Source organism: Tachyglossus aculeatus, chromosome 2 (assembly GCF_015852505.1).
Source record: "Tachyglossus aculeatus isolate mTacAcu1 chromosome 2, mTacAcu1.pri, whole genome shotgun sequence".
Taxonomy (NCBI): Eukaryota; Metazoa; Chordata; class Mammalia; order Monotremata; family Tachyglossidae; genus Tachyglossus; species Tachyglossus aculeatus.
Genome location: NC_052067.1, coordinates 78211356 through 78224854, shown reverse-complemented (window position 1 = coordinate 78224854; position 13499 = coordinate 78211356). Strand labels below are relative to the sequence as shown.

Sequence of the window (13499 nt, the reverse complement as noted above, 5' to 3'; positions counted from 1 at the left end):
TATGCCCCAAGCGTTTCTGGACAAAGATAATCCGGGCAGCAGCATGAAGTATGGATTGAAGTGGAGAGAGACACGAGGATGGGAGATCAGAGAGAAGGCTGATGCAGTAGTCCAAACGGGATAGGATGAGAGCTTGAATGAGCAGGGTAGCGGTATGGATGGAGAGGAAAGGGTGGATCTTGGCAATGTTGCGGAGCTGAGACCGGCAGGTTTTGGTGACAGCTTGGATGTGAGGGGTGAATGAGAGAGCGGAGTCGAGGATGACACCAAGGTTGCGGGCTTGTGAGACAGGAAGGACGGTAGTGCCGTCAACAGAGATGGGAAAGTCAGGGAGAGGGCAAGGTTTGGGAGGGAAGACAAGGGGTTCAGTCTTCGACATGTTGAGCTTTAGGTGATGGGCAGACATCCAGATGGAGATGTCCTGAAGGCAGGAGGAGATGCGAGCCTGGAGAGAGGGGGAGAGAGCAGGGGCAGAGATGTAGATCTGGGTGTCATCAGCGTAGAGATGATAGTTGAAGCCGTGGGAGTGAATGAGGTCACCAAGGGAGTGAGTGTAGATTGAGAACAGAAGGGGACTGTAGGGGTTCCCCACTGAACCTTGGGGAACCCCTACAGTAAGAGGATGGGAGGGGGAGGAGGAGCCTGCAAAAGAGACTGAGAAAGAATGACCGGAGAGATAAGAGGAGAACCAGGAGAGGACGGAGTCTGTGAAGCCAAGGTTGGATAGCGTGTTGAGGAGAAGGGGGTGGTCCACAGTGTCGAAGGCAGCTGAGAGGTCGAGGAGGATTAGGACAGAGTATGAGCCGTTGGATTTGGCAAGCAGGAGGTCATTGGTGACCTTTGAGAGGGCAGTTTCCGTGGAATGTAGGGGACGGAAGCCAGACTGGAGGGGGTCAAGGAGAGAGTTGTTGAGGAATTCTAGGCAGCGCGTGTAGACAACTCGTTCAAGGAGTTTGGAAAGGAATGGTAGGAGGGATATGGGGCGATAACTAGAAGGTGAGGTGGGGTCAAGAGAGGGTTTTTTTAGGATGGGAGAGACATGGGCATGTTTGAAGGCAGAGGGGAAGGAACCAGTGGAGAGTGAGCGGTTGAAGATGGAAGTTAAGGAGGGGAGAAGGGATGGAGCGAGAGATTTCATGAGATGAGAGGGAATGGGGTCAGAAGCACAGGTGGCCGGAGTAGCACTTGAGAGGAGGGAGGAGAGCTCCTCTGAGAATACTGCTGGGAAGGATGGGAGAGTAGCAGAGAGTGTTGAGAGCCGGGGGGTTGGAGAAGCGGGGGAAGAGACTTTGGGGAGGTCGGACCTGATGGATTTAATTTTGTTAATGAAGTAGGAGGCCAGATCGTTGGGGGTGAGGGAAGGAGGAGGGGGAGGAACTGGGGGCCTGAGAAGGGAGTTGAATGTATGGAAGAGCTGGCGGGGGTGATGGGCATGGGTGTCAATAAGGGAGGAGACATACTTTTGTCTGGCAGAGGAGAGGGCTGAGTTAAGGCAGGAAAGGATAAACTTGAGGAAAGGATTCCTGCCTTTGGCCTGGAATGCCCTCCCTTCTCATATCTGAGAGATGATTACTCTCCCCCTCTTCAAAGCCTTATTGAAAGCACATCTCCTTCAAGAAGCTTTCCCTGAATAAGCCCTTCTTTTTTCTTCCCCCACTCCCTTCTGGGTCACCTTGACCTGCTCCCTTTATTCATCTCCCTCCCAGCCCCACAGCACATATGTACATATATGTAATTTATTTATTTGCGTTAATGTCTGTCTCCCCCTCTAGACTGTAAGTAAGCTCATTGTGGGCGGGGAACGTGTCTGCTCATTGCTATATTGATCCAGGCTGACAATGAAGGGAAGAAGCAGATGGGGAACAATATCACGTGTTGGGCTGAGCAGCCTCAGTCCCTGGGGTGGGTAATCAATCCTCGAAGGCCCCAACCAGCTAAACTGAGCTGGGCTTCCTGCTCGCTTGGAAGTGGAAAAGGAGACCTCCTGGTAATTCAGTAGATGGCACTCCTGTCCTCTTTTTCACCGTAGCTGGCCTGGCAGTGCTATGGTGATGTGTTTGGGCAGGCAGGAATGCAAATGATGAGCATAGTGCCTTTAGGGAAGCAGCAGCCTGAACAGATAATCAGCATGGAGGCAGCTGTTGCTGCCTGTCTCCACTCCCAAACCATCCTGAAGTTTGTCAGCGGCCCTGGAATCCATCCAGGAGACGGGAAACTCTAAACATCTTAGCCACTCGTCTAGGGGAAGCGGGAGGCTCCTATCTGGTTCTCTGCAGATTGGCTTCTAGGAAAGCTTGGAGTGAGAGAAAAGGTGGACTCTTTCCCCCGAGAGCTCTGTGTGGCCCATTTGAACTGCCCGTACAGGGATGGGAAAAGAAACTTGCAGGCTGGAGGCACTGATCCCATCATCCCTTGTTTGTGTCTTGGAGGGCGATAATACCAGTGATAGCCACGCTATTCATGTGCTTATCCAATAAGCTTCCAGCATATTCTCTGGGATGGCAGCAAATTCCTGGGTGGTCTCTCCAAAAGAGCTGCGAAGGCTCAATCAATTGTATTGATTGAGCATTTACTATGGGCAGAGCATTGAACTCAGTGTGGCTTAGTGGAAAGAGCACAGGCCTGGGGGTCAGAGGATGTGGGTTCTAATCTCAGCTCCACCACCTTTCTGCTGTGTGATCTTGGGCAAGTCACTTCACTTCCCTATGCCTCAGTTACTTCATCTGTAAAATGGAGATCAAGACTGTGAGCCCCACATGGGACAACCTGATTACCTTGTATCTGCCCCAGCACTTAGAGCACATTTAGAACAACACTTGGCACATAGTAAGCACTGAACAAATACCATAATTGTAATTACTATTACCAAGCATTTGAAAGAGTATCAAACATATTTATTGAACATCATGTGCAGAACACTGTGCTATTTGGGAGAGTACATACATCAGAGTTTGTAGAAACACTCCCCGCCTATAGTGAGCTCACAGTCTAGAGGGGGAGACAGACAATAATAGAAGTAAAATAAATTACGGATAGGTACATAAGTGCTGTGGGAATACTGTATAACTGAGTTGGTAGACATGTTCCCTGCCCACAACGAGCTCACAGTCTAGAGGGAGAGACAGACATTCATATAAATAAATAAATTATGGATATGTATATAACAGTGATGAGAGAACAGCATAACAGAGTTGGTAGACATGTTCTCTGCCCACAACGAGCTTACAGTCTTGCAGATGAGTTTACAGTCTAGAGGACTAGAGAGCTACCTAGAGAGCTGCCCACTAGCCAGTCTAGAGAACTACCCTCTTGAGCATAGTGGTAGTGACCTTTGGTGAAGTTGCAGTGGGTTCTCCCTACACTCCTCAGACAGCCCTTAAGGGTAGGCAAGGCTTGTATTACTTGGGCAGAGTGTGAAAGTGAGACCTGCTAGAATTACAGGATAAACCTGGGACTTAACTGGGGAGTCTCCTGACTCTCCTTGACTTTGAACTTAATTGGACTTGGACTTTGATCTGTGAGGAGTCTGCATTTTTTTTTTAAATGGTTCTAAGCACTGGGGTAGATACAAGTCAATCAGGCCGGATTCAATCCTGGTTCCACGTTGGGCTCACAGTCCAAGTAGGAGGGAGACAAGATTTTGAATCCCCATTTCACAGTTGAGGAAACTGAGGCACAAAGAAGTTAAGTTACTTGTCCAAGATCACATAGCAGACAAGTGGCAGAGCTGGGATTAGAACCCAAGTCCTCTGGCTCCCAGGCCCAATTAGAACCCAGGTCCTCTGGTTCCCAAGCCCGTGCTTTGTCCACCAGTCCACACTGCTTCCTCTAATTCTCCTCTAGGTCTTGCCGTATTACCTTACTGATTTTTGTTACTATTTTGTGTATTTGTCCTTGTCTTTTATGTTGCTTCAGTATTTCACTGTTTCAGCCAGCCATTATGTGACTTTTAACGGTGCCATCTCCCCACCTAATATTCTTAAAATGTCAGGGACGATGGCTAATTTCCACACGTGTATTCTTTCCCAGGGCTTACTGCTCGCAGTAAGTGCTTAATAAATTCAATTGCTACTCTTACTGATTAACAAACTAAAAGGTCAAGCCCCCTTCTCATTTCCTTTCCCAGTGATTCCTACGGAGGCATTTGTTTTCCCTTCATCTCTTCCCATCGGTGAATCATCTACTGCTAACCTCTCAGCTTCTCAAGGCATAGCTATAAAAAGGCTTGTTAAATTCAAGTCCACTCTCCCCCGTGTGGAAGTGTTCTTTAAAGCTCTCTGTTTGAGGCTAAGGACTTCATAATCAATTTCCCAACAGTGGAGAAGAGAAAAAGCCTGCTGCTCCAGATGCGAAAGCACTGGCTCTTCAATAGCATATATTTTGGTGATGGTTATATTCTTGCAAAAAATCTATCTCTTTTTAGAATGAGTCACTGAAGTGATTGACCGGTGTGCCAACTCAGTCTGATTCTGCCTGCCAACTCCTCCACTAAAGCATTACACTATAAGGACGTTTGCTCGCTTCTCGCTTTTTGGTGCAGCCAAACTGGAACGTCTCCAGTTTAGGAGCCTGATTCATTGCTGAAAGCTTGGCAGAGTTAGAGAGCTGGAAGGCAACTGTATCTCCCCCTCAGAGAAGCCGCTGATGATTTCTAGCAGCTCCCTGGGACGGCTGAAAGAAATAATGGCGATGGATTCTCAAAGATGGCATTCTTTAGCCCTCCTCTGTGCACAAATACACGTGCACACAAACCTACCACTCATTTATCTATATGTGCATATAGCTCCTATGGAGCTCTTGTGCTTCTGGAAGATGGAAATGTCTTTGGCTAAATATAATCTGCCCTGCAGGGAGAAATTAATTCATGAAATGTATTTCATGCTCATGTAACTATGAGAAAGCTTATTTATGTGCTCTTGGGTTCATTATCCCCCTGTGTTTATTATTTATGTCTTCTCTCTTGCTCTTTTAACTATAGTATATTCGCTAGCTTATTTCTGCTTGTCTTCACCATTAGCCTCTAAACTCTTTGAGGGCAGGGGATGCAATTTAAACATCTGAATGTTTCCCAAGTGCCTAGTCTAATGATGTGCACACAGTAGACTCTCAATAAATGCTGTTGATGAGGATGGAGAAAACAGGAACAACCTCCAAAGGATACAGTAAGGGGAATACATCAAATATAACTAAAAGTATAGCCGTTTAATTTAGAAAACCCCAATAGCTACATTTTTGCTCATGTAGATGGGGCATCACCGGACATAATTAAACAGTACCAGAATATTAATCAATTAGTAGTTCAATTATTATTTACCGAGGCTCAGCGTTGCCAACCTGTACTTCCCAAGTGCTTAGTACAGTGCTCTGCACACAGTAAGCGCTCAATAAATACGATTGATTGATTGATTGATTGATAACAGAGGTCATAAACCTGAATGTTAAGGTGGCTAATTTCTCCAAAGAATGAACTGAGCTCTCAAATATCAAAGACATGGCTTTATCCATGATTGAGCTGGTAGTCAACACTGCATCAGTAATGGACCCAGAATTGCTATTTGGATGAAGTTGAATGAGGCTGTGAGATCACATTCTTCCATTTTAGGAGCTTTCTGGTTCCCTTTTAGCCTCCACCTTCCTATGGAGAAGCAGCATGGCTCAGTGGAAAGAGCCCGGGCTTTGGAGTCCGTGTCATGGGTTCAAATCCCGGCTCCGCCAATTGTCAGCTGTGTGACTTTGGTTGTCACTTAACTTCTCTGTGCCTCAGTTACCTCATCTGTAAAATAGGGATGAAGACTGTGAGCCACCCAGGACAACCTGATCACCTTGTAACCTCCCCAGCGCTTAGAACAGTGCTTTGCACATAGTAAGTGCTTAATAAATGCCATTATCATTATTATTATTATTATTATTGTTCACTTTCCGATAACTTTACTATGATCCCACCTAGCAATTGTGTGCTGAGTTCTTTGGATTGACATATTCCAGTAGTTTGAAATACATCTCATGGGATCTCATGGGAGACCATGTTGTCATCATAATTTGAGCTTTTACACACATCTGTTCTCAAAAAGTAACAAGCTTCTCCTTATGAGTAATGCACCTCTAAATATGTCCATCGTCAATAGTGGATCATCAATCGTATTCATCAATCGTATTTATTGAGCGCTTACTATGTGCAGAGCACTGTACTAGTGGATCAATTTAATACAAAATTTGCAGGCTTTGCAGAGACTGCTATTATCTACAGTGCTCATGTGCGGCCTTATAAATAACCATCGGCCAAAGGTGAATAGAAAATGTTGCTAGTTTCACTTATTTTCCTGGGTCCTTGGAAAGAGAGATTGGATTGCAGAGGGAAAAAAAAAATTGGGTGCCCTCCTGCCCAAGTTAACAATATAAGGTTTAGCTTGTTGAACGTTTGATTATTTTAAATGAACATAGATTCCTTTCCATTGTATTTAAAAGGCCATTCTGGCATAAATTATTTAACTGTTTTTCTTAAAGCAGAAATTATTGTTACGCTTTGACCAAGCCAGAGGAAATATGGATTAAGGCTATGACTTTAGACTCTAAACTCACTGTGGGCAGGGAACTTGTCTACCAATTCTTTTGTATCATACTCTCCCAGCTGCTTAGTACAGTGCTCTGCACACAGTAAGCGCTCAATAAACACCATTGATTGACTTTATCCCTGTACAGCAGAGGCCCTGCTTGCCCTCTTCAAATGTCCCCTTATTTGAAAATGTATCCTTACTGGGGATGCTATTTCCCATTTTGGGATGTTAGTAGTTAGTGTTTTAGGACAGGGCATCTATTGTTTGACACAGCTTCATTTGTCATTCATTCATTCATTGTCATTTATGGAGCACTTGCTGTGTGCAGAGAACTATACTAAGCGCTTGGGAGAGTTCAACAATAAACAGAACATTCCTTGCCCACAAAGAGCTTACAGTCTATAGAGGGGGAGGCAGACATTAATATACATAAATGCTACAACATATTTACTATTCTATTTATTTTGTTAATGATGTGCATATAGCTATAATTCTATCTGTTCTGACGATTTTGACACCTGTCTACATGTTTTATTTTGTTGTCTGTCTCCCCCTTCTATAGTGTGAGCCCGTTGTTGTGTAGGGACCATCTCTATATGTTGCCGACTTGTACTTCCCAAGCACTTAGTACAGTGCTCTGCACACAGTAAACACTCAATAAATATGATTGAATGAATGAATTCATGGAATTGCCTGTGAATTTCACTGAATATACATTATTCAGTGAGCTCGTTTTGGGCAGGGACTATATAATGGTGGTGTTTGTTAAGTGCTTACTATGTGCAAAGCACTGTTCTAAGTGCTGGGGGGATACAGGGTGATCAGGTTGTCCCATGTGGGGCTCACAGTCTTAATCCCCATTTTACAGATGAGGGAACTGAGGCACAGAGAAGTTTAGCGACTTTCCCAAAGTCACACAGCTGACAATTGGTGGAGCTGGGATTTGAACCCATGACCTCTTACTCCAAAGCCCATGCTCTTTCCACTGAGCCACGCTGCTTCTCAATCTGTTTGTTGTTGTGTTGTATGCTCCCAAGTGCTTAATACAGTGATTTGCACACAGTAAGCACTCAGTAAATACAATTGAATGAATGAAAAGTTGCTCTGATTCTCTGCTGCAAAGAAGGGTATTAGCAGAGACACAGAGGGGAAAAGCCATTTCTTGAGGGACAGAAAGAGAGCAAGTTAGGGATAAGTGTGGCTGATTTGGATCAATTTTGGACAAGGATGCAGCGGAGGGAAGCGGGTGAGTGCCAGGAAGAGTTGACCAATGAAAACTGATGGAGTCAGAGTGCCCTTCCTGATTATTGTCTGTGATCTGTGAACTTATCAGTTGGAAGCGTTCTAGGACTGGAGCGAGCTGTACCCGTGGCAGAGCTGAACACGGTCCTCCCCTCACCTGCCATCTAAGCCCTCCCACTCCTCCTTCCTCCACTTCCACTCCTGCCTCCCAGTAAGCCAGAACAATCCATTTGCTTCCTGCAAGAGAAAGCAGAGTGGAATGGATTAGAGTAGGAGTTGAAGGGTGGCAGGATGGGACTGGATGTGTGATGACGATATAACATTAGGCATCATTGGGCACACTCTGGTTTTTGCTTTTGACATCTGCCATTCTCTTGTCACAAGCCTGGAAGAAAAAGGCAGCAATCTGGGACAGCAGAATGGCTGCCCGTTGACTTACCCTATTTGTACATTCTTCTTCTCAGCCTCTACTGGCTCCTCTGGGACCCAGCTTGGCTTTCCCTTAATGATGGGGATGGAAACCATTAGCAGACAGGAGGCTTGCTTGGGGACTACGAGTCAGGGGAAGGGAGGGTTTCCTAAGCAGGAAAGCAGAGTGGGTGGGAACTGTCTTCCAAGAATTTCACATAGGACAAAAACCCTTTCTGGGCAGAGCTTTCGTCGACTGTGAGCCCACTGTTGGGTAGGGACTGTCTCTATATGTTGCCAACTTGTACTTCCCAAGCGCTTAGTACAGTGCTCTGCACACAGTAAGCACTCAATAAATACGATTGATGATGATGATGATGATAATCAACTCTTCTCTTGGACTCCTCATCTTAAACACACACACACACACACACACACACACACACTCTCTCTCTCTCTCTCTCACCTGGAATTTGACTACTGTTCAGACTTAGTAAGATCATGTTGCGTTCAGCAAGGAGGTGTGTGAGCTCTGGGGCAGACAGGACTAGGATTTGAAAGTTGTGAGCTCTAGCCTGTTTCTCCTATTGATTTTGTGTATGATCTCTGGCCTACTTGCCTCTGTCTTTCACTTACTGAACTCATTCTGGCCTTCCTTTCAGGGTTTAGTTGGGTTTTGTCAAGCATTGAATCTGCAAAGCCTGTGTAGTGAAGAGACTTAGGCTTGGGTCTGGTTCTGGGGAAAACAGCAAGCAAGACATACGGGATGGGAGTTGATTAAAAAGTCTGAAGAATAGGTAAGTGTAAACTGCAGGTAAGGTGCCCTCTGATGGCATTTACACTATTCTTAAAGATGGGACCAGATACCCTTCACCACAACCTCCCAAACTCATCACGTTATCCATGAAGTGCCCCCTGAATCAAGCCAGTGGGGCACTGTTTAGGTGGAATTCGATCCTGAAACAAAATCTTCCCATTGGTAATAATAATAATAGTGCTATTTCTTAAGCACTGACTATGTGCCGGGCACTGTACTATGCACTGGAGTAGATACAAGGTAACTGGGTTGGACACAGTCCCTATCCCACATAGGGCTCACATTCTTAATCCCCATTTTCCAGATGAGGTAACTAAGCACAAAGAAGTGAAGTTGCCCAAGGTCAACATAGCAGACAAGTGGCAGAGCCAGGATTAGAACTCAGGTCCTTCTGACTCCCAGGTGCTTGGTCTATCTACTAGGCCACACTCAGGCAGACAGAAAATTCTCATTTTGTTGGTGCAGAAGGTTGTAGTGATGTGATGGGTTGGGAGATATGGGGCTAGTCCTCATTCAGAGAAACTCACCCTTGTATTTTCCCCTTCCCTTGGGTTGGACCCAGAGAGAAAGGGGAGACTGAGATGGCTGCCTCTGGGAGCTGAGCTGGACATTGGCGGGTGCAGCAGTGGCCAGCTGGAGGGTTTTCCCTATACAACAGCTTTGTGTGTGCTGGGAAAATCCTAGGCATGGTCAAAGGCAGCTGGAAATCCCTTCCTGGAGAAAGTGGGAATTCCAGGCTCTCTGGCTTTGCCCTCCACAACCAAGTGCTTCTGGCTGAAGTGTGTATATTTGGGTGTGTGAGAGGTGAGGAGGGTGAGTTTGATACCCCCTTTCCCCATGTAAATACACAATGGCTGGGCCAGCACACATTTATACAAGTAGGAGCAGAGAATTAGTCTCATTTTGCATTTTTTTCCTTTAATGGTATTTGTTAGGCACTTACTATTTGCCAGGCACTGTACTAAATGCTGGGGTAGATACAACAGGTTGGACACAGTTTATGTCCAAGATGGGGCTCACGGTCTTAATCCCCATTTTACAGATGAGGTAACTGAGGCACAGGGAAGTTAACTCAACCAAAGTCACACAGCAGAAAAGTGGTAGAGGTGGGATTAGAACCTATTTAATTTTGTTAATGATGTGCATATAGCTATAATTCTATTTGTTCTGACGATTTTGACACCTGTCTACATGTTTTGTTTTGTTGTCTGTCTCCCCCTTCTAGACTGTGAGCCCATTGTTGGGTAGGAACCGTCTCTATATGTTGCCGACTTGTACTTCCCAAGTGCTTAGTACAGTGCTCTGCACACAGTAAGCGCTCAATAAATACAATTGAATGAATGAATGAATGAACCCAGGTCCTTCTGACTCTGAGGCCTGTGCCCTATCCACTAGGCAGTGCTCTCCTCCTGAGTTTCTTCTACTTTTGCTTCTACTAAGTGTTGAACTGAACACTTCAATTATGATAGAATGCTGCAGATGGCAAGGATTTCAAATACATAGCACTTGGTCAGGAAAACAGGCAAATCAAGCCTTTCCATCCTGCTCTCCCAGTACTATTTTTCTTCAAGAAATCAATCTGTGAAAATGGAGACACACACCTCTTAAAATGATCAGCCAGAATAGAATACTATGCTTGATCTATTCCTTCCATGTCAGCCTCCACCTGAGGCTTGGGGTCAAGGCCCAGGATCTCTCCTTCAGGCAATTCAGGCTGACCTGGGGCCTCTGCTTTAGGCGGTGCAGGCTGACCATGGGTTTCTACTTTAGGCTGTACAGGCTGACCTTGGGCCTCTCCTTTAGGCTGTATAAGCTGGCATTGTGCTTCTGCTTTAGGCTCTTCAGGCTGACACTGAGCCACTGCTTTAGGCTGTACAGGTTGACCATGGACTTCTACTTTAGGCTGTACAGGCTGACTTTGAGCCACTGCTTTAGGTTGTTCAGGCTGACCTGGGGCCTCTCCTTTAGGCTGGCCTTGGGTTTTTGCTTTAGGCTCTACAGGCTGACACCGAGCCACTGGTTTAGGCTGTACAGGTTGACTACGGACTTCTACTTTAGGCTGTACATACTGACCTTGGACTTCAATGTTAGGCTCTACAGGGTGGTCTTGGACCACTGCTGTAGGTTGTACAAGTTGACCATGGGCCTCTGCTTTAGGCTCTGCAGGCTGATATTGGGCCATTGCTTTAGACTGTACATGCTGACCTTGGACTTCTACTTTAGGCTGTACAGGTTGACCTTGGGTCACTGCTTTAAGCAGTAGAGGCTGACCTTGGGCCTCTGCTTTAGACTCTATAGGTTGACACTGGGCCACTGCTTTTGGCTGTACATGCTGACCTTGGACTTCTACTTTAGACTGTGCAGGCTGACATTGGGACTCTGCTTTAGGGTGTACAGGCTGACCATGGTCTTCTCCTTTAGGCTGGACAGGCTGACCTTGGGCCACTGATTTAGGCTGCCCTGGCTGACCTTGGGCCACTGCTTTAGGCTGTCCAAGTTGACAATGGTCTCCTTTAGGCTGTACAGGCTGACCTTGGGCCTTGTGTTTAGGTTGTACAGACTGACCTTGGCCCTTGGATGTAGGTACAGGCATCAGGCTGCTGGTCTTACCTCCAGGGGCACCTGCTTTAGGCTGTGGGGGTTGAACATCACATGCTTTGAGCTGTGGAGGTGGACTATGGAGCCCTACCAGAGCCTGAGTGGGCTTACTCTGGGCCTCTATTTTTGGTTGAAGGGGTGGACCACCAGCCTTAGCTGGAAGCTGTGGGGATTGACCTTGGGCGTCCACTCCCTGCTGAACAGGCTTATCCTGGGCCTTCAGTGTCGGCCGGCATTGAGCCGGCTGCTCTCCTGGGGCCTTCCTGCATCCTTCAGCCTTAGGATTTGGATGCTTGGGGGGAGTCCCTGACTCCAGCCAAGGAAGCAGAGAAGGAAGAACTTCTGATGCATTGGGGTCGCTGCATTTAGGTGGGGCACACGGCTCCGTTTTCTCGTTCATTGGGACTGCAGGTTCCTCCATTTGATGAGAGACTGTGAAATTGGTGGTTGGATTGTTGGCATCTCCACTGGTACTGGCCTCTCTGGCTTCCTCTGCATGCATGTCTTCATTTACAGCAGCATTTACAGCTGCCTCTTCTTCCACACAGTGTGCACTTTCCTCTTCCTCTTCCTCTTCCTGGAATTTGGCATCTTTAATTTTTTTGTACAGCTCATTCCTTTCTTCATGCAAGGCTCGGCAGAGGTTCTCCAACCTCTGAATTTTCATCACAAAGCACTCATATTCTTTAGTCCTCATGGCTTTCTGTAATTTAAGAAATAAACAGGATGGGAAATAAAACTAAGAAGAATGTCTCTGGGGGCAAGGAAATATTTGTAAAGACAGCATTGGTATGCAATGGATTTTTAAAGTAAATCAAGCAGGAAGAACACCTGTGCCATGTAAACAAACCCCCAAAACCAAAAACAAACAAACAAATGTAGCCTCCACAGGGGTTTCCCCTATGTACTGTACCTAGAACAAAACGTCGTAGTGAGGGAACTAGAACTTGATTATGGTGATGATGATGATAACAACAACAATAATAATGGTATTTAAGTATTTACTATGTGCCAAGCATTGTGCTAAGCATTGAGGTAATTATAATGGTATTTGTTAAGCGCTTACTATGTGCCAAGCACTGTTCTAAGCGTTGGGGGGGATACAAGGTAATCAGGTTGTCCGTGTGGGGCTCACAGTCTTCATCCCCATTTTACAGATGAGGGAACTGAGGCACAGAGAAGTGAAGTGACTTGCCCAATGTCACACAGCAGACAAGTGGCATAGGCAGGATTAGAATTCTTGACCTCTGACTCCCAAGCCCATGCTTTTTCCACTAAGCCAGGTTGTTTGTCACCAAGTCACGCTGCTTCTCAGGTAGTTTCAAGATTATAAGGTCCCACTTGGGGCTCACAGTCTAAGTAGGAGGAATAACAGGTATTGAATTTCCATCTTGCTGATAAGGGAACTGAGGCAGAGAGAAGTTAATCGACTTTTCCAAGGTCACCCAGTAGGTGAGTGGTGGAGCCTGGATCAGAACGCAGGTCCTCTGATTCCCAGGCCTGTGCTCTTTCCCCTAGGCCAGGCTGCTTTTCCACTCTAGGTTCTATTCCTAACTTTTCCACTGGTGTATTGTGTGTACTTGGGCAAATCACCTAACCTCTCTGTTTCCTCCTCTGTGAAACGAGCATAATAATATCTGACTTTCTCTTCCTCACAAGGTTGCTGTAAGGATAAAATGAGGCAACAGATGTGAAAGCACTCTGGATATTAAAAACACTTTACCAAACAAGGTGCATTTTAGGAAACAAAAATAGGACATCGGAAGATGTTGCTGGCTTGAAGACGGTGGCTACTGATGTCCTATTTTTGTTCCTAACTAGCCTTTCTTGTTTCACTTCTGCCTTCACTTTCTCCTCTCCCTGCAGCAATTACAAAGCAT

General features: G+C 46.0%; 1 protein-coding gene across 1 annotated transcript in view; it reads right to left on the bottom strand.

The window, feature by feature from the left end:
• Positions 1-10651: 10651 nt before the first annotated feature.
• Positions 10652-13499, bottom strand: part of TXLNB (taxilin beta) — a 61338-nt gene continuing 58490 nt past the window's right edge. The window contains exon 10 of the mRNA XM_038762390.1: positions 10652-12322. Coding sequence (XP_038618318.1) covers positions 10652-12322 — 1671 coding nt within the window. The remainder of the gene's footprint in view (positions 12323-13499) is intronic.